This window comes from Triticum aestivum, chromosome 2D, assembly GCF_018294505.1.
Source record: "Triticum aestivum cultivar Chinese Spring chromosome 2D, IWGSC CS RefSeq v2.1, whole genome shotgun sequence".
NCBI classification, from domain to species: domain Eukaryota; kingdom Viridiplantae; phylum Streptophyta; class Magnoliopsida; order Poales; family Poaceae; genus Triticum; species Triticum aestivum.
Window position 1 is genome coordinate 540,501,257 of NC_057799.1, and position 24,426 is coordinate 540,525,682.

The 24,426-nt window shown below is 50.7% G+C and overlaps 2 protein-coding genes across 2 annotated transcripts; both read left to right on the forward strand.

The window, feature by feature from the left end:
* The first annotated feature begins 3,138 nt into the window (after positions 1-3,138).
* On the forward strand, positions 3,139-5,297 carry LOC123054342 (probable metal-nicotianamine transporter YSL17). Its single transcript, XM_044478097.1, has 2 exons — positions 3,139-3,502; positions 3,580-5,297. The coding sequence occupies exons 1-2, from the start codon at positions 3,139-3,141 to the stop codon at positions 5,295-5,297; spliced, it is 2,082 nt and encodes a 693-aa protein (XP_044334032.1).
* Positions 5,298-9,408: 4,111 nt separating this feature from the next.
* On the forward strand, positions 9,409-13,267 carry LOC123054343 (methionine aminopeptidase 1B, chloroplastic). The gene is made up of 10 exons (XM_044478098.1): positions 9,409-9,662; positions 10,124-10,196; positions 10,360-10,597; positions 10,789-10,950; positions 11,050-11,091; positions 11,198-11,269; positions 11,587-11,666; positions 12,155-12,252; positions 12,794-12,841; positions 12,964-13,267. The coding sequence occupies exons 1-10, from the start codon at positions 9,599-9,601 to the stop codon at positions 13,113-13,115; spliced, it is 1,029 nt and encodes a 342-aa protein (XP_044334033.1). The 5' UTR covers positions 9,409-9,598; the 3' UTR covers positions 13,116-13,267.
* The last annotated feature ends 11,159 nt before the right edge of the window (positions 13,268-24,426 follow it).

The window sequence follows — 24,426 nt, forward strand, 5'->3', positions numbered from 1 at the left end:
ACGTAATACTTGTGTGAATACATAGACAAACAGAGTGTCACTAGTATGCCTCTACTTGACTAGCTCGTTGATCAAAGATGGTTATGTTTCCTAGCCATTGACATGGGTTGTCATTTGATTAACGGGATCACATCATTAGGAGAATGATGTGATTGACTTGACCCATTCCGTTAGCTTAGCACTCGATCGTATAGTATGTTGCTATTGCTTTCTTCATGACTTATACATGTTCCTATGACTATGAGATTATGCAACTCCCGTTTACCGGAGGAACACTTTGTGTGCTACCAAACGTCACAACGTAACTGGGTGATTATAAAGGTGCTCTACAGGTGTCTCCAAAGTACTTGTTGAGTTGGCGTATTTCCAGATTAGGATTTGTCACTCCGATTGTCGGAGAGGTATCTCGGGGCCCACTCGGTAATGCACATCACTTAAGCCTTGCAAGCATTGCAACTAATGAGTTAGTTGCGGGATGATGTATTACGGAACGAGTAAAGAGACTTGCCGGTAACGAGATTGAACTAGGTATTGAGATACCGACGATCGAATCTCGGGCAAGTAACATACCGATGACAAAGGGAACAACGTATGTTGTTATGCGGTCTGACCGATAAAGATCTTCGTAGAATATGTGGGAGTCAATATGAGCATCCAGGTTCCGCTATTGGTTATTGACCGGAGACGTGTCTCGATCATGTCTACATAGTTCTCGAACCCGTAGGGTCCGCACGCTTAACGTTTCGATGACAGTTATATTATGAGTTTATATGTTTTGATGTACCGAAGATTGTTCGGAGTCCCGGATGTGATCACGGACATGACGAGGAGTCTCGAAATGGTCGAGACATGAAGATCGATATATTGGAAGCCTATATTTGGATATCGGAAGTGTTCCGAGTGAAATCGGGATTTTACCGGAGTACCGGAGGGGTTACCGGAACCCCCCGGGGGTTAATGGGCCATAGTGGGCCTTAGTGGAGAAGAGGAGAGGCGGCCAGGGCAAGGGCCGCGCGCCCCTCCCCCCTAGTCCGAATAGGACAAGGAGAGGGGGGCCCCCCCCCCCCCCCCCGTTTCCTTCTTCTCCTCCACCTCTTTCCCCCTCTTCTCCTAATCCAACAAGGAAAAGGGAGGGAGTCCTACTCACGGTGGGAGTAGGACTCCTCCTGGCGCGCCCCCTCCTGGCCGGCCGCACCTCCCCCCTTGCTCCTTTATATACGGGGGCAGGGGGCACCCTAGAGACACAACAATTGATCGTTTGATCTTTTAGCCGTGTGCGGTGCCCCCCTCCACCATAGTCCACCTCGATAATACTGTAGCGGTGCTTAGGCGAAGCCCTGCGTCGGTAGAACATCATCATCGTCACCACGCCGTCGTGCTGACGAAACTCTCCCTCAACACTCGGCTGGATCGGAGTTCGAGGGACGTCATCGGGCTGAACGTGTGCTGAACTCGGAGGTGCCGTGCGTTCGGTACTTGATCGGTCGGATCGTGAAGACGTACGACTACATCAACCGCGTTGTGCTAACGCTTCCGCTATCGGTCTACGAGGTACGTGGACAACACTCTCCCCTCTCGTTGCTATGCATCACCATGATCTTGCGTGTGCGTAGGAAATTTTTTGTAATTACTACGTTCCCCAACAGCCTTGTGCCGCTAGCCCTTTGGGCGGATCTGAGCAGACCGGACCACACCGATGACCCTTAGGAGAGCGCACTAGGTGATCAGGACCTTGGGCCAGCGGGCATGGACCTAGTCCTTCGCTGGAGACGGTGTTAGGTTGCAAGGACGTGCACGCCAAATCGGGATCCTTGGAGAAAGCTGGACGCGAGGGGAGAAGACCCGCCGCCATTTTCGGCTGCCCGAGGTCTTGCCCCTGGGGAGCCGATCAACAGCGGCGAGGAGGAGAGGGACGGAGTCACGAAGGAAGGTTTTATAGCGGCATGGTTGAGACGCCGCACGAGTCACCCTAGCGAGGACACAGGGGCCATTTCTTAAATAGATAGTACTCCCTTTGTCCGGAAAAGCTTGTCACAGGATTGTCCTTCGAATGGATGCATTGATGCTAGATACATTCATTTGAGGGACAAACTTTTTCAGACAGACGGAGTATGATCTAGCAAAAATGCTACACTTACTAAACCTATGATCGTTCACTCACAAATTCTTAAAAATCAGCTCGCAACACATATAAATGAGACACGCACGCCTCATGCGCTAGCGACTAGCTAGGCAATTAGGCTGTTCGCCTCCTGCCGGCGCCGCCGCAGGTCTACCCCGTCTTCGTGGCCTTAGGCCATGGATACGCGGTGGATCTCGGCCCTTGCTGGCGGGAGGGCTTCAGATCTAGTTTTTAGTTATTTTTTTGTGTTCTTTTAGGGTTTGTGTCCTGTTCAGAAAGACGAGGCGGTGACGGCTTTCTGAAAATGGAATAATGTCCTCCTCGCCTAGCCCTCGTTCCGGCTGTGTGTATAGTCTCATCGGAGGGCGTGTGGAGGTGCGTCTCCGGCGGATCTCATGCGATTCGGTCGGCGTTTGTCCTCGGCGGATCCGTTTGGATCCGGTCTTTGCTCGTCTATGTCTGTGTGTCTGCAGGATGAATTCTTTCGATCAACGCTTCACATCATCGGCGGCGGTTGTTATTCTGATGCGTTTGTCCTATGGGGTCTTAGCACGACGACTTCCCGACTGTCTACTACAACAATGTTTGCCCGACTCCGATGAGGAAGGGGCGATGAGTGGCGCGCCTTCGGCTCACACCAATGATTGTAGTCGTCGCTAGGTGGTCTATGGACCTGGATGTAATTTTTTACTTCTGATGTTCTTTATACTATCTTGACAGTTGATGAATAGATCGGAAGTTTTCTGAAAAAAAGACAGCTATGCAAGTGTGAGTGCGGATATTAAGCTACCAAACGCTCAACAATGAGATACGTCGGCGGCTATGTTTAGCATCACCACGTTAATTGAGCGGCCAAATCTAACCTGTGACGGCCCTGCACCCCTAAAAAAAATGGCGCGACGGCGCATGTGGCCACCAACCCAAGAGTTGCGTTTTCAAGTCGGCCTTTGTTTGGAACGTGCGGTTCCCCCTCGAACCTCCGTTCCAAGCAGGCCGGCCGTCCGCGCGGCGGAGCGATGGAGCCGTCGACGCCTCCGGCCGCCACCCACGACCTCTGGGGGATGGAGGACGAGCAGCCGTCCACGGAGCGGGTGTTCGAGGGGGAGTCCGTCCCGTCGCGGTCGGAGACGATCACGGTGCGCTCCGTGGCGGTGAGCATCGTGCTCGGGTGCACGCTCAGCGTCGTGGCCATGAAGCTGGCCCTCACCTCCGGCTTCGCGCCCTCGCTCGCCATGCCCGCCGGCCTCCTGGGCTTCTTCATCCCGCGCCTGTGGATGCAGCTGATGGACAGCTGCGAGGCGTCCCAGCTGCCCTTCACCCGCCAGGAGAACACCGTCATCCAGACGTGCGTCGTCGCCTGCACCAGCATCGCCTACAGCGGTACCTACGCGGCGCGCTCTGAGCATGCATGTACATGCGCACTGGTCGGCGGGCTGACTGACCATGTGTATGTGCAGGTGGGTTTGGGACGTACATTCTGGCGATGAGCAAGCACTCGGCGGAGGGCGGCGTCGGGAGCGACGGCCTGAACGTGGAGGAGCCGGACATCGGCCGGATGATCGTCTTCCTCCTCCTCACCAGCTTCGCCGGCATCTTGGCCATCATGCCGTTCAGGGACAGCCTCATCGTCCACCGCCGGCTGACGTTCCCCAGCGGCACGGCCACGGCGCACCTCATCAACACCATGCACACTCCCCAGGGCGCCAAGCAAGCCGGCCAGCAACTGGCGATGTTGTTGAAGACCTTATTTGGGACCGTTGCATGGTCCATCTTCGAGTGGTTCTTCGCCGGCCGCAGTGGGTGTGGCTTCCAGGCGTTCCCGGTGTTTGGCCTCGGCGCTTTTCGACGAGGGTTCTACTACGATTTCTCCATGACCAACGTCGGCGTCGGGATGTTCTGCCCGTACAAGATCACCATCTCGATGCTCACGGGATCCTTGGTCTCGTGGGGGCTCATCTGGCCGTACATCCAGACGAAGGAGGGGGACTGGTACCCGCAGGGCCTCGACCGCGACAACATCAGCGGCATCAATGGCTACCGGGTGTTCATCGGGGTATCCATGATCCTCGCCGACGGCCTCCTACACATGCTCTGCATCCTGGTTCGGACGCTCTACGCCATGTACAAGAACCCGCAGCCGAGGCAGAGCAGCAACGGGCAGCCGTTCCGGTGCCTTAGCGTCGTCCTCGACCGGTCGGCGTCCAGCTTCGACGACCGCCGGAGGACGCAGGTGTTCCTCCGGGACCGGGTCCCCGCCACGGTGCCCGTCGTCGGGTACGTGGTCCTGTCGGTCATCTCCACCCTCGTCATACCGCAGCTCTACACCCAGCTGAGGTACCACCACGTGGCCTTCGCCTACATCATCGCGCCGGTGTTCGCCTTCTGCAACGCCTACGGCAACGGCATGACGGACATGAACATCGCGACCACCTACGGGAAGGTCTCAATACTCATCTTCAGCTCGTGGGTGGGGCTCAAGGACGGCGGCGTGGTGGCCGGGCTGGCCGCCTGCGCCATCATCGTGTCCAACGTGTCCACCGCGTCCGACCTGATGCAGGACCACAAGACGGGCTACATCACCCTCACCTCGCCGCACACCATCACCATCTGCCAGGTCGCCGGCACGGCGCTCGGCTGCGTGGTGAACCCCGTCATCTTCTCCATCTTCTACAGCGTGTACAACAGCGGCGCCCACGACGACAGCAACAGCATCGGCCCGTACGCCAAGGTGTACCGGGGGATCGCCATGCTCGCCATGACCGAGAAAAAGGGGCTGCCCAAGCACACCATGCTGCTCTGCAAGGTCTTCCTGGCGCTGGCGCTGTCCATCAGCGTGCTCCGGGAGGTGTCCACGCACAAGAGGTGGCGCGTCCTGAGGTACATCCCGAGCACCATCGGCATGGCAGTGGCCTTCTTCGTGCCGCCCACGATCCCCGTGGGCATGGCGCTGGGCAGCGCCGTGATCTACCTGTGGGGAAGGTCCGACCGCGACGACATGCGGCTCATGTCGCCGGCGGCGGCGTGCGGGCTGATCTGCGGGGACGGGTTCGGGTCGCTGCTGTCGTCGGCGCTCACGCTGCTCAAGGCCACCCCGCCGATCTGCATCATGTTCGTGGCTCGAGGAGTGAACCAGAGCCTTGACGCTTTCCTAGCAGCGAAAGGCATGCCAACGTAGTTACGGGGATTCGACGTGCGTGTTGTACTGTAGTTAAACGCAAGTTTGGTCACATCGTGAGTACTCCGTATCCTGTATAACGTCGGTTTTTTAAGGTCTTGGAACGAACGCATGGTAGCCGTCCGATGGCGAACATGGATCTTGCAAGGCTGCTCGCCATGTCACCTTCCTGGAACCGTTCATACCCGATGCGAACAGCCCGAACGTTGTTCTTTAACCCAACGCCCCTCGCGCACTAGCCTGGGCGGTTGAGATAGAGAGAGAGGGGGGAGGCCACAACCATGGTAGGGGTTGTGGCGGCCTCGGGGTGTTGGGCTCGCAACGGCGTGCGGCCGGTGTTGGGCGAAGTTCCGGCAGCTGCTCCACACCTCGCATTCAAGAATACCCCGCCCTCCGCCTCCTCCACGCTCTGTCGAGGGGGAGGCATGGTGCTTCCCGATCTGCAACGGTGTCTCTCGATCCATCGAGGGAGCGCCAGGAGAGGGGCCCTCCATGTGGTTTTGCGTCAAGGTCGTCCGCCGCAGCCGTCATCCTCATCCTCATACTCATACTCTGTTCCACAATGTCCATGGTGCTCGCTCCAGACGGTACCGCCTCCCCTGTTGCTAATCCCACCCCAAAGTCAAATCTCCAATCTCCAGGGCTAATGTGCTTGCTCCTGCTCTAGTTGTCGTATGTGAGGTGTTGTTGCGGCTCTACCTAGCCTTCAATGCCACGGTTGGGCGGAGGTTAGGCAGCTGGCTCCCCGTCTCGCCACATCGTTGCCGCCATCGTGGGTGACATTGAGCCTCTTCGCCTTCTCCTATGTGCTCTTCCTCGACCGACCTTGCTACCGTACCAAGGAACCACGAGCTGCTCATCCCTTAGGATTTCATGAATGATAACTGCCACACGTCAGGTGTGTGGCTCTCCGGCCCTGACGTTTTTCGATGGCAATTCCAGTCACGGAAGGATGGCAAATTCCAGTGGCACGCGATAAGTTTCTGTCAAAAATAAACTGAAGCACAAAAGTTGACATGCTTGCCAACTGAAGTTGTCATCCTCGCGTAGCTAAACTTGCCATTGAAAACGTTCGGAGTTGCCATGTGCACGTACCTGACGTTTGACACTTATCAGGGTCCTAGGATTTTCTTCCCCTTCTTGCTCCCTCCATACCTCTTTGTTCCTTTGTGTTTGTGCTCCCTGTTGCTGCATGCTCACGGTTCTATGGCCATGGTGATCATTTTTTTGGTCCTTGTTAGGTCTATGTGTAAATTAAGATGAAATCTTATGCAGTCCATGGCAATTCCAAAACTTTGAAACCTTAAAGCTTGGGTTGACCATTTTGTGTAATTTAAGATATGATGTCTTGTTGTCAAATTTTTACATGGCAATTTTTTGGAAATAATCATTGTGGTGGTCAAGTGGCAAAAATATGCAAAACAAATTGTACTATGAGCCATACATGGCGGCCCGTCCCTACAGAAGAAGAGGCACTGTCTAAACTATGAGCTTCATCATTACTAGCTCTACCTTCATGCGCTAAAGAGACACTCTCCAGCTAGTTTTGATTGATGATGAACTCCTTGACAATGGCACAGTAGGCACATGGATTCTCTTCTCTGACATTCCTCACCACTCAAAACAATCTGTAGCCACATGGACCTTGGAAAGATTCAAATCAAATGCCAAGGATAAAGCCTCACTTCATGCTAGCACTTCCAGACTTGCTGGGCCCATTAGTCCATTGACCTCAATAGTCGAGGCTCCAAAAAAATCTCATGTATCATCACGGCAAATGACACTTGCCAACGCTTCCAAACTTGCTAGGCCCGTTAGTCCATTGATCAGATTACACCTCTGTTGGATGTCGAATAGTAGCGTAAGGAAACATAGAGCTCCACTCATTCGATTCCAGGACCCGGTCCAGCTGGAACTTTCAAATTGTCCCGCAACAATCTCCCTCTCAAATGTCCAGTTGAGGCCAATAGCAATACCGCAAGTCCACAAAGATCCACCGTCTCATTGAACTGTAAAATCTGAGCACAAGGGTGGTCATTGAGGACCATTTGTTCTTCTCTGCGTAGGAACTTATTAAAGTTACCAATACACATCCAAGGTAAATCACAGTCTCCTTTTTAAAGCGTCATCATGTCCCATGTCTTGTATTTAAGGCTTACATTAGCTTCACCATACCAACACGTCAATCTCCAATGACTGCATCCGCTCTCCATCACCTTCATATCCATGTGCGACCGTGAATAACTCCTCAACTCTAGTTGGACTCGATTTTTCCAATAGATACAAAGCACCACTTCTCCCACTACCTCCCACACCAAAAGCGCTAGTGTATCCAGAGTAGCACCCAAACCCTTCCACACGGTTCTTCGCAATTTGTGTCTCCACCACACAAAGAATCATGGGCGCACATTCCTGCGCAATGCTACGCAATTCATGAACCATCGCAGGGTCGCCGGGCCCATGACAGTTCCAAAATAAAGTATACATTAGGCCCGACAGTCCTCCTCGCGGGAGGCTGCCAATTTTGCCAAATGATCAGCTGAAGCACTAACCTTCCCTAAACTCCCCTTGTTACACTTCGATGGTGATTCCCCTTTCTTCGAATTTTTCCTGCCACGAGGTTTAACATATGGGGTTGGAAGTGGTGGAGGTTCAACACTTTCATGTTTGTTGCATTGTTTTTGTACTTCAACATGCATCTGGGGTAGCTTGCATCCCCGCGATGGCCGCATCCCAATATTCCCCTCTCGAGAGGTCTAACTTCTTATTTGTTGTCGGGGTGCTTTCCTTCTCTCCCTCTTCTTCTTTCTCCTCTGCATGGGGTTTCAATGGGCTTTCTGTTGTGACATCAAGACCTTCCTCTTCCATCCCGCATCAGCCGAATTCCTTTTCCTAGGAACATAGCGCGCCCCCAACTTGCGCCCCTTCCTCTTCCACCCTTGCCCCTAGTCGACGTCCTTACGGATTGGAACTTTGAGCCATGTCTGAAACCCTGGTTGCCACGCAGAGTCCTTCGCGTGGCGATCATCCATGTCCCATACTCGATTTCCTCCGGTGCATGTACGCCATCCCAACTCTTCCTTAACATTGCCCTCGAATGCTGCAAACCTCATAAAAGAACCCTATCTTCTCGTACTTGATGGGCAAGAAGATCCTCTCCTTCCCATTAATGTTCAACTGTGCAAATCTCACTAGGGGTTCGGTAACATCAATCTTAGACCGGACAGGTACATAGTTTCCTTCATACACCCTACTACAGTTCATCTCAACGCTTTTAACAAGTCCAAATCCGATGACCTAACCAACCCGCAATGGGTTGGGAACGTTACAAATCTGGGAGGTCGTGGTTCTGCGCCCATACATGTGTGTGGTTCAGTTTTACCATGTCTGGTTTCTTCTTCCCATCCTGCTCCTCAATCACCACCATGATACCTCTAAAGATCCACGGGCCCTGATGCATGACGTGGTTCCAGTCGCCTAGACAAAAAAACTGGATTACAAACAAGTTGTCGTCTACCTCACGGAACTCCGGATCATACGCCAGCCGCCACACGGACTTCATGGTGTCCTTAAAAGCATCGCACTGGAAGGTTTTTCTGGTATTAACACGAGCCAGTGCCAACCACCTTGTCGCCTTCGACGGTTTAGAAATTTCCTCCCCCGCTTCCCCGCGAATACATCATCAAGTTCAACATCCTTTAATTTCATGTTTCTCATCGTTGCTTCAAGATCAATCCCTCCTTTGCCCATCTTCGTGCCTCCTGCGAGGTACCTGACCCCATTGACGACGTCGCCATTGATCCGATCTAACGCCGTCCGCCGTCACCAACAGTGTTGTCGAGGCCGGGTGGATGGACCAGCCAACCCCTTTGATCAGCCCAAGTGCACGCTAGGTCGGGGAGAGGCTTGGGTTTCAGCAAGCCAGACCAAAGATCTCGAGATCACTCGATGACGAGAGAATCGCCGTAGCAGAGAAAGAAAACCCTAGTTTTTTTTTGAGACAAAGAAAACCCTAGGGTAAAGATCTTCCAATCACAACTTGCGGACTTACTCCTACAGCTACAAACAGGCCTTATTTTAAAAAAAAAACAAGAACTAGTGGCCCAGCCCATCTCCCAGGAGGAAAATAGGAAAAAGAAGAAAACAAAATCCGTTGCGTTCGTAGTATTATCCTTTTGCAGTGTCTGGCCGTCGCGCTCTCGCCGTCTCGCTGCCGGCTGCCGGCTGCCCCTCCCCCTCGCCGCGCGCGATTTCTCCGCCAACTCCCATACCCAAGTTCTAGGGAAAGATACACTGCTCCGATGGCGGTCAGAGTTCCGTCCATGGAGCTGAACCGCTCCCCGCCGCTCCTCTCCGGCGGCAGAGGTATTTACTCTTCTCCCGCATCGTCGCATTTTGTTGGAAAATGGCCAGATTCTAGGTTTCCTGAAGTTTGTCGCCCGCTTCTGGTTTGTGTGCTGTGCTGCTCCATTCCAGTGTTCCCACCGCGGGCCGCCTTTACTGTCCTGCTAATTAGTTAGCCAACGTGCAGCACTGCAGTTTACAAGTAGCATAACTGACCATGTGGAATTCGTATGTGTAGTACAAAACTAGCTTCACTCTCACTGTTCTGCAATTCATTTGATGCTTGAAAGTTGGAACTTTGTCAGTATGTGGTTATGATGCTAGGGGCATACTGTTCAGGAAGAGTTTAGCTCTTTCATTTTTTTCCGATGGAAGGGCCTTCCGCCCCAGTTTCATACAAACTGAATGGTAGATTTTCAATTCCTTATCTATTGCACTATTGTGTACTGACCGTTTGTATGTTTCATCTACTACTTTTGAAGGCAAAACATGCCTTCAGAAGCCTTTCATTGTCCAAGCAAAGAGATCAGGTGGATTGGAGAAAGCAAATACTAGGTACAAAATACATCTTTACAGTTCAGACTCTTATCTGATTGGTTTCCCTAAGAAATTTAATGTGGCCACTGGTTGGTAGCTTAGGACATACAAGTGCCACTGAACTCAACGCTCGTCTTTCATAATTTGTATAATATTCTAACGCTTACAAAAAAACAAGCAGGCCACAAGGACCGCAAGCTTCTGAAAAACTCAAGAAAAGAGAACCCCTGACTCGTGGGACTGTTAGTGCGCCTCTTCCGGTACCAGGACACATACCTCGACCTCCTTACGTTGGATCAAACAAAATGCCCGAGATATCGAGTGAGAGACAAATGCAGGACAAAGAGACCATCGTGCACATGAAAGCTGCATGTGAGCTTGCTGCTCGTGTTCTTGAAAATGCAGGGAAATTAGTCAAAGTAAGCACGCACTTCAGCATTTCCGTAGTCTGTTTCTCTTAAACGTAACTATGTCACTGCATCACCAGTTATAGTGCTGAATTTGCTCACTGTTTGTATGCTCCTTTTGTTTACAACATGCCTTTTTTTTTATGTTGTACTCCACAATTAATTTCAGCTTTAGTGAGAAATCTATTGCATCTTTCTATCAGCCCTCTGTAACAACGGACGAAATTGATAAAGCAGTGCACAAGATGATCATCGATGCTGGAGCCTATCCATCCCCGCTTGGATACGGTGGGTTTCCAAAAAGTGTATGCACATCAGTGAACGAATGCATGTGCCATGGTATTCCCGATTCACGAGAACTAAAGGTTCAGAAAGAAGGCCTTTCTTGACATGCTTTGCACCTACTTCAGAACATTTTCACCGCTGTATTTCTGACATAAATTTTTTTCGTTGGGGTTTTACAGGATGGAGACATAATTAACATCGATGTCACTGTCTACTTGAATGTACGTGTTTATGCTCTTTCCGTTTAATCATCACTTACCATCACTTGGTAATATCAATGTGCACTTCAGTTTGATAATCAGCAAGTTATATCCCTCTCCATTTCAGGGTTTTCATGGAGATACCTCTAAAACATTCTTTTGTGGAGAAGTTGACGAAGCTAGTAAAAGACTTGTGAAGGTGCATTACCTTTTCGCTAGAACACGTGTCATGCATCTTCTTGGAACCATTGTTTTTATTCATGAATCGTTACAGAGTTCTGTGTGGCTAAAGTGATCCACGAGGAGCTAAAATAAAAGCACTACTAGTTTCTAAACTTGAAAATGTATTTTTCCCATGTGTTAATTCAGTCACTGCTTCCACCTTTTCAAATTTTCTATGTGTCAATTTACACTAGATCGACCCAACTCATTACAGTATAACTATGAAATGGCACAATGGTATATTTTGTTCTCCCAAATGTAAACCTCAATAACTACTACTGTGGCTAATATCAGGTTACTGAAGAATGCATGCTTAGGGGCATAGCAGCCTGCAAACATGGTGTGAGCTTTAAGAAAATTGGCAGAAGAATAAGGTATACATATCTCACAGCATATTTAAGTCAAGGACAGTCACATCTATGATTATAATACAATGTAAAGTATTATATGTGTTTTCGACCATATTTCTCACTATAGATAGTGGGTAAGGTACACCCAAACTGTATCCTCTCAGATCTTTGAACCCAAACATTGGAGAAGTCTTCTGTTGCAAATACAAACATAGTGACAATCGTCTTGATAAATGAACATAGTCACCTAAATGGGCTAATTTGTGCTTCTAAAATGTTAAATTTGAACACATTTAACTATCAAACACTACCATTTCCATTAGCTGCATTTCATCCTGTATTCAAAGTTCATGCAGTTACATATGTGTGCAAGCATCATAACTGGAAGATGAATTCCTAAAAGATAAGATCGACTCAATATTTTTCGTAACTGGTTTAACCCAGCCATATCAAATCTTGCTTATTTTGTACATATTTTTATTTTCACTCATTGGTTTTGTTGGCCATTTCAGCGAGCATGCTGAGAAGCATGGATTTGGTGTCGTGGAGCAATTTGTTGGGCATGGAGTTGGCAGAGTTTTTCATTCACAACCGATTATATATCACCAGCGTAAGTGATTGCTAATAAACTATAACCATATATTGTATAAAAAACTGAAGAATTTACATGTGCCAATGTTGCTATGCTTATGGTAGTGTCCCCTACCATAATAGAATGAGAAGTTGGCACCTATTTTCAAATGTTGAGCAAACTCTAGTGAAGACTAGAGGATCACTCCAGACTCTATTCAGCCCAGTGTGCATAAAATTTTTGTCCTGGCTACAGACATTCTATCTGGATTCTTATGCCATGTCCGTCCAGTTTCTTCAATTGGTCGTAATCACAATAAAGAAACTGGCAAAAACATGTGCTGGGCCACAGACATGTTAATGGAATTTGATGGCAGTCAGTGCCACCAACCAGCTGAGCATAAAATTCGGATGATTATTGCGATATTGAAGCAGGCATTATGTCGTCGATAGTTTCTGAAGTCAAGTGTTGCTGGTTTCGTTGCGCTGTTTCTGCACTAGATAGCTTGATCCGATCTGCCGCGTTTGTTCGTGCTTGGACAATTATAGCTGACAGACACATTCTTTGTGCACTTGAACAGGCAACAACATGCCGGGGCAGATGGTGGAAGGGCAGACATTCACAATAGGTACGCACGGTTCATTCTGCCAATACTTTCCTGAATCCTGAGTAGTAGTAGTACTTAACTGAAGGCTGAAGCAGCCAGGTTTGAGTATTTGACTTACGCTCGCTGTGCCAAACTCTGGGCAGAGCCGATCCTGACCATGGGAAGCAGCAGCATCGAGTGCGACATGTGGGAGGACGGCTGGACGGCCGTGACGACGGACGGCAGCCTGGCGGCGCAGTTCGAGCACACCATCCTCATCACCAGGACCGGCGCAGAGATCCTCACCAAGTGCTAGCATGCAAGCCAGCGATGAAGGCATACGGATCCTGACGGCGTAGATCACGTGATTTCTTCTTATGTTGTAGTATACCAAAGCATCACTGAAACAGCACCGATATGATTTTTGGCAGCGGCAAAGAGCTGCCAGGCTTCTTCTGGCATTTAGCATCCCCGGTGTTTTGATGAACGGGGCCGAGGATCTGCGTGGCCTTACATCGCGGACTTGCCGTTGGGTGCACTGGTATTTCGTCGGCCTGGGTGGGGGCACGAGCACGAGCACGACCACCGCCAGTCCACCTACACAACTCTTTCTTCAACAATTTTATCTGAAAAAATAGCTGTGCCGACGCGTCGGGCCGTGGACCTTTGCGTGCCCATAGCTGAGCCCCCTGGCGCGGGGAGAACAAAAAGTTGGGTGGGAGCCGTCGCGTTGGAAGCTGGGCGCCACTGGTTCCTGGTAGTGGTTTTCGCGAGCGCGGCGCCGAAACCTTGAGCCGAAGCGAGATCGCTGGGCGACGCCCCGACGGCACCGGCACCGCCGCACGGGTGGTCGCTTCGCCTCGCCGCGCCGCGCGAGGAAATCGCAGCGCCGTCGGCCATCGCCGCGCCATAGCTTAACGTTGACGTACGTACGTGGAATCGTTCGTGCGCCTTCGACGTGTCGTTCATCCCCGATGGAAGATGGAAAAACCTGTCGGATAACCACGCAGATATATTCTTCTCGAAAAGAAAAAACACGCACGCACGCACATGTATTCGAGCGAATCTGCATGGCGTGCCCCGCTGACCCGCCGTCGCGTGCTCGTCGGCCTGGGTGGGGAGCACGACAGGACACGGACCACCACAACGCGACGCACCTTGTTTCCACCGTAGAGGCGTGGGGGCAAGCAAAGCGACGAGCAGGTTCGGCGCCGCCGCATGCAGCTGCTCGATCCAATCCACCGGGCCTACGTGCTTTTGCCACCAAGCTGGCTGCGGCTCGTGGTCCGGCTGTTAATTTATTCCGCCGGGCGCCGCCTGATCCAAAGCCGCCGGCGCCTGCCATCCGTGGGCCCGCGGCGACGCGTGCCCGTCCCTATATGGCCGGACGGCTCGATAGGGTTCAGAGCCAGAAAAGAGGCAGCGTTCTTCGCCCAAGCACTTGAGTTGATGCCTTGACTGACCCGAGGTGAGCGAGAGCCGCTGTTTCCATTTCGCCACTGCTTTTCCGCTCAAAAAAGCCACCGTGCATTTCCGTTTGTAAACTGACCGCGAAATGTACGTAGGCTGTTTTCGTGGAATATTCGGCGCCCACAGGATAAAACCCCCTCCAAACTGGTCGGTTTCCAAAAGAAAGACAACCGCTAAACAAATACTACTCCTCCAGTACAAGTAGCTTTATGTATGCAGCTTGACTTGGTTAGCATCGACCGAACCAACGTGACAGCAAGCAAGGCTCCTCCGGAAAAGAAGAAGAAAAGCAAAGCTAACCACTAGCTTGCCACTTGATTCCTGGGCAAAGCCGATCGAAGCTGCAATTCCGTCAACAGCTGCTGCTGCCGTTTTCTCATCGAACCAACTCAAGTAGTAGGAGTAGTAAAGCTGATACGATATGCTCGCTTGCTTGCTTGCAAGAGCCTCCATACACAGGTCCAGCCGCAGCAAGACAGTCGTCGTCGGAGCAGGCTTTGCAAAATCCAACCGTGAGCTGCTCCCCGGTGCTGTGCTAAACAAAGATGTACCGGTCGGGCAATGGCGCCGGCAGCACCGCACGAGCACGACCGCGAGTTTATACACAAGCACACGGGGACGCACGCGTCGATCATGTGTAACTCGGTGGAGTGGGAGGTCAGCTTTGCCGCGTTCCGAAGGAAGCTGGAGTAGCTAGCTACTAGAGCGACAGACGGGAAGGCGCGGGTGGATGTGCGTGCGTGGCTGGCTGTTGCGGCTGCGGCTGCGGCTGCGTTGCGGCGTGGGAGAGCACGAGCGCGCTACCGCTGACCCTGTGCCCACTGCACTGCCTGCCTGGCGAGTGGTAACGCGACGCGATTGCTCTCCGCTCCGCTCCGCACCGTCCGCGCGGCGCGTGTACGTACGTGCGGACTCGTTCGTCCCTACCGGCCCCGTTGGACGGACCCTCCTCCACGCGGCACCGCGCGTCGTCGCGGCCAAAGTCCTCCCGCCCCCTCCTCAAAGGATCTCCCGCCTCCCGCGTCTCAGTACGTATGGATGTCGGTCGCCGGAGAGGAGAGGAGCATCCGTGCTACGCGTTGCGAGCCAGACGCTGGCGCCTGGCGGAACGTGGAACGGAACCGAGATCATGCTGCGCCGCGCCTTGATGGCAGCACCAGTTAACGTCGTCAGGGCACCCAAATTCTGCCGTGCGTGCGGGTTCGACGTGTCCTTCTTGGGCAGCGCCTCGGCCCGGACGGGTGGAAGAAAGAGAGAAACCATGCGGTGCGCGGCGGGTTAGTTAACCGCGCGGACCGCACTGCGATGGGTAGCTGGCCATCGAATCTAGCGAATCCGTCGTGTAGGTAGTAGACGGCGGCGCGCGTTGTTGACTTGCCGTTGCGTGCACAATTTCGTCGACGGCGGCGGCGGCTGGCTGGCTGGGTGGGGTGCACGACCACGGGACGCGCCTTGTTTCCACCGTAGGAGCGCGCGTGGGCCAGGCAGGTAGGTTCGGCGCCGTCTCAGCTGGAGGAGCGCTCGCGGCACGGCGCCACTCGATCGGTTCTACGCACCTGCCTCCCATCCCATGCCTGCCTGCCATGCACCTGCCATGCCATGCCATCCAGCCCGCCGGTGCCCGCCAGCTGTGTACCCGTGCTGACGCGTGCTGACTCCTCATTGGCTGACCGACTCCCTCGGGTTCAGGGCCGAAAAGGACGGCGTTATTCCTGAACGAAGTAGTAGCCCGTGCTCGAGCCGGTGCCTTGACGGTGAAGAGAAGACTGACTCGAATCGAGGGGCGACCAGTGTCTCCATCGTCTCTTTTATGCAGAAAAGGAAAGCCGTTCTCCCCGCCGGTGTGGGATATTGGCAATTTGACTGCGAGGTAAACGTTATTTTCCCAGAATATTCGGGGCTATTCGCTGGTAAGAACCACCTGCTTTCCCAAAGAAGGGCAAAACCCTGAACTATAACTACCTTTTTCTGCACCTTGACCTGGTTAGTTTCGAAGCTTAACAAGAAACAAAGCTCCTCTCTGAAAGGGAAATCAAACTGACAAGTAAGGCTAACCAACCACTGGCATGCCGCTTGATTCTATGGGCACAGCCAATCATGACAACTAACGACGTCAATTTTTTGTTGAGGCGCCCCTAAAAATAAAATAAAAATAAAAAGATGTTGAAACGATCTTATGTACTAGTACTCCCTTCGTTTTTATTTACTTTGCATGTTAGATTTTACTAGAGTCAAACTTCATAAAGTTTGACCAAGTTTATAAAAAAATATAAACATTTACAATAGCAAATTTATATGATATGGAAGTGTATTCAATAATGAATCTAATGGTATTGATTTGTTAATGTATATGTTAATATTTTTTCCGTAAACTTTGTCAAAGTTTACAAAGTTTAATTTTGACCAAAACTTATATGTGGAGTAAATAAAAACGAAGGGTGTGTTGGATTATAGATGGGCTTTGGCCATGTAAGACAATAATATCTGGTTAATTTCTAAGGCCCATTTAGGTGCATGGCAACTGGTGGGAAGTTCACTACCATAATGCTACAGTAAGAAAGATGACTGACACCACTTATAGGTTGCTCTACCACGTGTCATTGGGAGCTTGGGAGCTCCACATACACCATCAATTGTCTAAACATAGAGCAACTGGGATTGCTTGCAAACCTCATGTACGACCCCACGAGTTTTCACCTATGGCCAGCCGCAAACCCCAAGGGGCAACTGTATCATCATTACCTCCGACAACGTCAAAGGCCTCCATGGTCATTTTCCTTCCGCGCATATTAGGGCCAAGCGCCGCTCGGATGCATCTTTTGACTGCCGCATAACGTACTTCGACCATGTCTCTCACTACCACCGCCGTCGACCCACACTTGGACACACTAACCCTGGAAGGACCGTCATGTACGACATCCCCATAGAACACTAACAAAATTTTCATAATACCTAACGAACATCCATATTCACATTTCAAATAATTAGTAACTGAATATTTTAGTATTAGTCGATTAAAACTTTAAATATAATAATAAGGGCAAAAATATTTTAATATTCAAATTTATGTTTGAAATACTAAGTGTTTTTTAATATCATTAGGTTCGACTCTAAACATAATAATACGATCATGACATTTTAATAAGATATTATTAAAACTCTTAATATATTTTTATTTTAATATCATTTCATTATAACGAGCTAATACATTTTAATATCCATATTTTCTTTAGAAAATAATCAATTCTTTTTAGTATCATTTGGTTGGACCTTAAACATAATAGTACGATGATAACATTATTCGCAACAGTATATCAATATAAAAAAGCAAGAGAAGTAACATCATTCACAACTGTACATCAATATATAAAATATTCACAAAATTACACATTGGCATTTATACCACAACTTCAATATGGATGTCGTTCCCAATAAAATTAAGCCTCACAATAGTTCAAAAAAATGTCCATCAGCATGAACATATCACCAGTAATATATCAACAGAGCCAACCTATTATCACATGCACATAAATATTAGACACGGAACAAAATAGCACTTGCATGTATGTGGTCATCACCTCAAAAGGGAAATCGAAGATCAAGACATAATTTCTTCAATCACGTCATCTCCTCCTTTTTGCTGATGATATTTTTACCTAATTACATACATCATTAAGGATATTAGCATCTAATCTTAATATATGAAACTTAGATTATTGCAAGGTAACCAACTAGACCTATGGTTTTCTAACTATACAACTTATTAATAAACGTGCCACATGAAATAACATCACATTTAATCATGCAATGACCAATTACAGTACAAACTTTTCCTTAATTACCGTATTAAGAACTTCTTGCATGTCAAACTAAATTTATGCATTTGAAAGTCCTAACGCTGATCTACAATACCGTCAAATATTTGTTGTCCAAATTCCGGCTCTAACCCAACCTAAACTTTCAATAGAAGTACTAATTATGACTTAATGACAAAAGTAGCAACATTGTGCATGTCAAGAAAATTACTAGTAATGGACACGACTAACACTGATCTACAACATCTCCAACTTACTCTTCTAAAAAATACTATAAATGCAGCATATCTCGTCTGGAAACATTTCTAACTTCTAAGCATAGCTAATGACGATCTAAAAAACTAGCCAATTTCCACCGTGCATGCCCAAAAAAACCATGTATTGCAAAGCTCATACCTTGATCTTCAAATTCGTAGTTCACTTCGCACGACAAATCATACTCCAGGAGTTCCGAATGACTCCACAGAGTGATGAAATAAAGCCTAAAACAACATAGAATACATACTTAGGAACTAATCAAACAGAGTAAAAACATCATGCATGCGAACGAAACCAACAAAGGTGGATAGATCTTACCTTGATCTATCTTTTCTTCAACTTCAAAGTTCAACTGTAAATCGCCCAAAATTGCGAGTGAAATTAGCTATTGAGCTTTTCTTTCTCTGTGTTCTTGGAGACTTAGAGAGAGCTGAGAGGCACTGAAGGCAACCAAAGAGACGGAGCAGCGGCATTGCATATAAAAAGAAGAGGAGCACCGGACTGTCGGCACAACAGGTTAAAAACTCACCTACCGCAGCCTTAGATTCCAGCATGAGTGGTGTCGCATCGGCCGCAGCAACAACAAGGCTGTCGGCTTGCGCGCGGCAATAGGATTACATGTTGCTTCGCGCCAAGGTAGCAGGGCCCACCTGCCCTGCCCCGTACCGTCTCGGCTCGCCGCTGGTCGGAAAATCCTGTTACCTTCCACATATCGCCTCCCCCGTGGCGGCAGGGGCTGTCGCCTCCACGCGTGGCGGCACCACTACTAGACTAGTCTATTCTGGCTATTCGTCTCAGAAGTGGTCTTTTTTTAACAATTTCGTTGGGCAGGCGGTTCTTTTGGACAAATAATCTGGGCCGAGAGGGAACAAAAAGTTAGGTGGGACTCGCGGCGTTGGAAGCTAGACTAAACAAAAAGCAAGTGCGATCCGGCGCGCGGGGACGCAACCTTGAGCCGAAGCGAGATCGCCGGGCGACGACCCGATGGCACGGGCACCGTCGCACAGGTGGTCGCGTCGCCGCGCCGCGCGCTGGAGGAAATCATAGCGCCGTCGGCTGTCGCCTCGCCATAGCTTAACGTTGACGTACGTGCGTGGAATCGCCCGTGCGCCTTCGACGTGTCATTCATTCCCGGTGGAAGAAGGAAAATACTGTCCGGTAACCACGCAGAAATATCCTTCCCGCAAAAAACACACACACGCACGCACAAACACACATATTGGAGCGAATCTGCATGGCGTGCACCACTGTCTCGTCGGCCTGGGTGGGGGGCACGACACGGACCACCACGACCACGCGACGCGACGCGCTTTGTTTCCACCGTAGAGGCGTGGGGGCAAGCAAAGCGACGAGCAGGTTCGGCGCCGCCGCATGCAGCTGCTCGATCCAATCCACCGGGCCTACGTGCTTTTGCCACCAAGCTCGTGGTCCGGCGGTCGCCGCCTGATCCAAAGCCGCCGGCGCCTGCCCATTGTGGGCCCGCGGCGACGCGTGCCCGTGGCTATATGGCCGGACGGCTGGCTCTGGTTCAGAACCGGAAAAAAGCCACCGTGCACTTGAGTTGATGCCTTGACTGACGCGCGGTGGAGGCTGACCCGAACCGAGGCGAGAGCCTCTCGCCGTTTCCATTTCGCCACTGCTTTTCCGCTCAAAAAAAGCCGCCGTGCTTTTGCGGGGTGCTGTGCAAGCAAGCAATATCGGCAAACTGAATGCGAAATGCCCGCTGTTTTCGTGGAATATTCGGCACCAGCAGGATAAAACCCCCTCCAAACTGATTGGTTTCCAAAAGAAAGACAACCAGTAAACCACTAAACAATACTACAGTACAAGTACAAGTATGCACCTTGACTTGGGTTAGCATCGATCGAACTTCTAACGTGACAGCAAGCAAGGCTCCTCCGGAGAGAAGAAGAAAAGCAGAGCTAACTACTAGCTTGCCACTTGATTCCTGGGCAAAGCCGGTCGAAGCTGCAACTCCGTCAACAACTACTGCTGCCGTCTTCTCGTCGAATCAACTCAAGTAGGAGTAGTAAAGCTGATACCATATGCTCGCTTGCTTGCTTGCTTGCAAGAGAATCCATCCAGCCGCAGTAAAACAGTCATCGACGGAGCAGCCTTCAATGCAGATAAAAGAGTGAGCGGTGAACTACTCCACCGGTTCCGGTGCCGTGATGAACAAAGATATAGCGGCAGCGGCACCACCGCACGACCATTACGGCGGAGAATGGAGCCCACTGAGGCACACGCGTCGAGCATGTGTTACTCGGCCAGGGTTGTGGGAGGGGTGGGGTTTACCGCGTTCCGAAGGTAGTTGCAGCCTAGCAGGGCGACAGACGCGCGTGAAACGAGCGTGGACGTGCGAGCGTGGTAGGCTGCTGCGACTGCCGTTGAGAGCGCGAGCGCTGACCCTCTGCCCGACTGCCCCCCACTGGACTGCACTGCCTGCCTGGCGACGCGACGCGACTGCTATCCGTTCCGTCCGCGCGCGGTGTGTACGTACGCGCGGACTCGTTCCTCCCTACCGGCCCCGGCTGGACGGACCTTCCTCCACGCGACACCGCGCCTCGTCGTCGCCTCGCCTCCCAGTCGTTGTTGCGGTTGTCCACGCCGACACGCGTCACCCCTGCCGATCTCCAGCGTCTCGGTACGTGTGGTTGTCGGTCGCCGGGGAGGAGCAGGAGCTACGTGAGCGCCAGGAGACCACGCCGTGGCGACACCTAAATCCTGGCATTCGTGGAATTGCCCGTGCGGCTTCGACGTGTCGTTCTTGGCCTGTTGGGATGGAAGAGGAGGAAACCATGCGCTGCACAAAGGGTCAAGGCTAGTCATGGTGGGGTAACTTAGGTAGTAACTTAACACATCCCAAGATAATTTTGTTTATATGGCAACTATTTAATGAGGAAAGAGGTGTTTGTGGTAACATAATATGTTACTGTAACATAGCGCTTCCCGAGGCAAAATGAGTCTATGAACTAATAAATAAAGCCATCTATGACACTAATAGTATATTACTTTGCACTATGAAGATAGTAACTTAGACTAGTGACATATCCATGACACTAGTATAAGGGGGTGTTTGGTTCAGGGAATTTGTAGTCCCAGAGACTAGAAAAAGTCCCTAAAAAGTCCCTAGGAACCAAACGGGAGGGACTTTTTCTGCAGGGACTAGAAAAAGACTTTACTAGAGAGTCTTTTTTATTAGTCCCTGGGACTACAAAAAGTCCTAGGACTTCTGAACTAAACACCCCTTAAGTTACTCCCCACTATGACCAGCCTAACCGCGCGGACTGCACTGGATGGCTAGCTGGCCATCGAATCTAGCGAATCCGACGGCGCGCATCGTTAACTTGCCGTTGCGTGCACAATTTCGTCGTCGTCGTCGGCGGCGGCGGCTGGCTGGCTGGGTGGGGCGCACGACCACGGGACTCGCCTTGTTTCCACCGTAGAAGCGCGCGTGGGCCAGGCAGGCAGGTAGGTTCGGCGCCGTCTCAGCTGGAGGAGCGCTCGCGGCACGGCGCCCCTCGATTGGTTCTACGCACCTGCCATGCCATGCCCGCCAGCAGGCAGCGCGCGCGGGGCTCGTGATCCGCTGGTTACTGTATTTTATCCTGCCGTGCGCCGTCGGATCCAAACCCAAAGCCGCCGACGTCTAGCAGCTGTGGGCCTGTGCTGACGCGTGTTGATTCCTCATTGGCCGGCCGGCCGGCTCGCTCGGGTTCAGGGACGAAAAGGGCAGCGTTATTCCTGAACGCAGTACTCCGTGCTGGAGCCGGTGCCTTGCCGGTGAAGAGAGAGAATACCGAGTGTCTCCGGTCGAGGGGAGACCAGTGCTTCCGTCGTCTCATTCGCTCCAGCTTTCCGCTTTTCCGCAGACTGTTGTTCCGCCCGGGGTGCAACATTGGCAACTTGACTGCGAGGTAAACGTTGTTTTCACAGGATATTCGACGTTATTCGATAGATATAGGGAAAACTAATCCCTGGTTTCGAAAAGAAGAGCAGCCCCCTGAGCTATAACTACTACCTTTTCACGCTAAGAGCATGGTTAATAGTATAGCCAGTTGCTGGCTATAAACCAGTGCCACGTCATCTACGGCCCATTTTATAGTCAACATGTACAATATTGATCAAAAGAGTGTACTATTTTTTTATTATGTGACCCACCTTCTATTCTCACAAAGTGCCTAGGAGCACGTGCTAGAGCTGGCTCTTCACGAAGAGCCCGCTTACCTTCTCTCTCCTCTTCTCTTTCCTCCAACTAAACAGAAATATACTAGTCTATTCCTTATAGCCCGCTGACTCAGCTATATTGTACTTGCTCTAAGATCGAAACTGAAGATCGAGAGCAAGCTAAGATCCTCTCGGAAAGGGAAATGAAACTGACAAGTAAGGCTAACCAACCACTATCATGCCGTATTTAAAAAAAACACTATCATGCCGCTAGGTTTAATGGGCAAAACCAACCAGTGGTTGGATGGTTCGAGGGACGGTGGTATCCCCAGCCCACCAGGGTTCAAGTCCTGGTGCTCGCATTTATTCCTAAATTTATTTCAGAATTTCCGGCGATGCGCGGAGGTGCTCATAGGGGTAGGGTGTGCGTGTCTGCGTTCATAAGGGTGAGTGTATGCGCGTGTATATAAGCGCTTGCGTCTGTACTATGTTGAAAAAAGCTAATCAATTTTTTTCGAAAGTACGCCTAGACATACCATAGCTTTATACAAGGCAGAATTGAAATTACAAGAAACTATCACTCACTGTGAACAACGAGCGTAGCGCGCACACACACCACTCCCGAGCAAATACAAAGTCGGACAACCCCACAAAGCAAGCTACAATACAAAAGAGTTATCCTCAGCTAACACACAACACCGCGTTTCGACCGACGCCGGACGCCTCCGAGACCACCAACTACCGTACAAATTCGTTTGTCGACGCACCATCCATGCCTCGTGTGTAAGAGGAAGTGGCAAGTGAATGGCATGACTCTATCCTACTCAGCGACGCCTCCAAGGAGGCGATGACATCCACGGGTGCCATCGCCACTTGCCTAATGAAAGCCGAGCAAGATTTTCATCCACGTGTCGCACATCACCACGCCTCCTAGAAATGGGCAACACCATCCAATTAGCCTCACACCGACGGTACCGCAGCTCTTTGCTGATGTAGCCGCACAACCAAGGACCGACGACTAGCTGCACGGCAAAGAGAAACCTGGCCAGAATACCAACTCGCAGCCTGGACAAGGAACCACTGCCACCCCGCACCTCCATCAAGGTCCAGGGCCGTTTGCAACAGCCAATGCCCACTCCAAAGGCCGGCACTACTAGGGAAAACCTTATAGGTGGAGGCTTATCAGAAGCGTGGCCCTGCGTAGCGCGCTACTGCTACATTACAGTAGCGTGTTTGTGTTGACCGCCTACGGATACACATTTAGCAGTAGCGCGTGTGTGCCGAAAGGCGCTGCTGCTAAGTGGTTGCCACCGTACCCACCGGGTTAGGTGTAGTAGCAACGCTTTTCCCAGGACACGCGCTACTGCTAAGTAGGTAGCAGCAGCGCAGGTGCCTACCCTCACTACTGTTACTGGTACCTCATCCTCTTCGTCTCCACCTGTCTCTCCCCCTCCTCACTCACTCACTCACTCTCCCTCTATCATTGTACGTCGCCGTGCTCCTCTCGTTGTCGCCGCATGATGACCCACAAGTATAGGGGATCAATTGTAGCTCTTTTCGATAAGTAAGAGTGTCGAACCCAACGAGGAGCAGAAGGAAATGGCAAGTAGTTTTCAGTAAGGTAATGTCTGCAAGTGCTGAAATTGTAAGTAGCGGAGTAGTTTTATAGTAAGATAATTTGTAATGAGCAAGTAACGATAGTAGTAACAAAAGTGCAGCAAGGTAGCCCAATCCTTTTGAGGCAAAGGACAGGCCAAAACGGTCTCTTATGATAAGCAAAGCGTTCTTGAGGGTACACGGGAATTTCATCTAGTCACTTTCATCATGTTGGTTCGATTTGTGTTCGCTACTTTGATAATTTGATATGTGGCTGGACCGGTGCTTAGGTGCTGTTCTTACTTGAACAAACCTCCTACT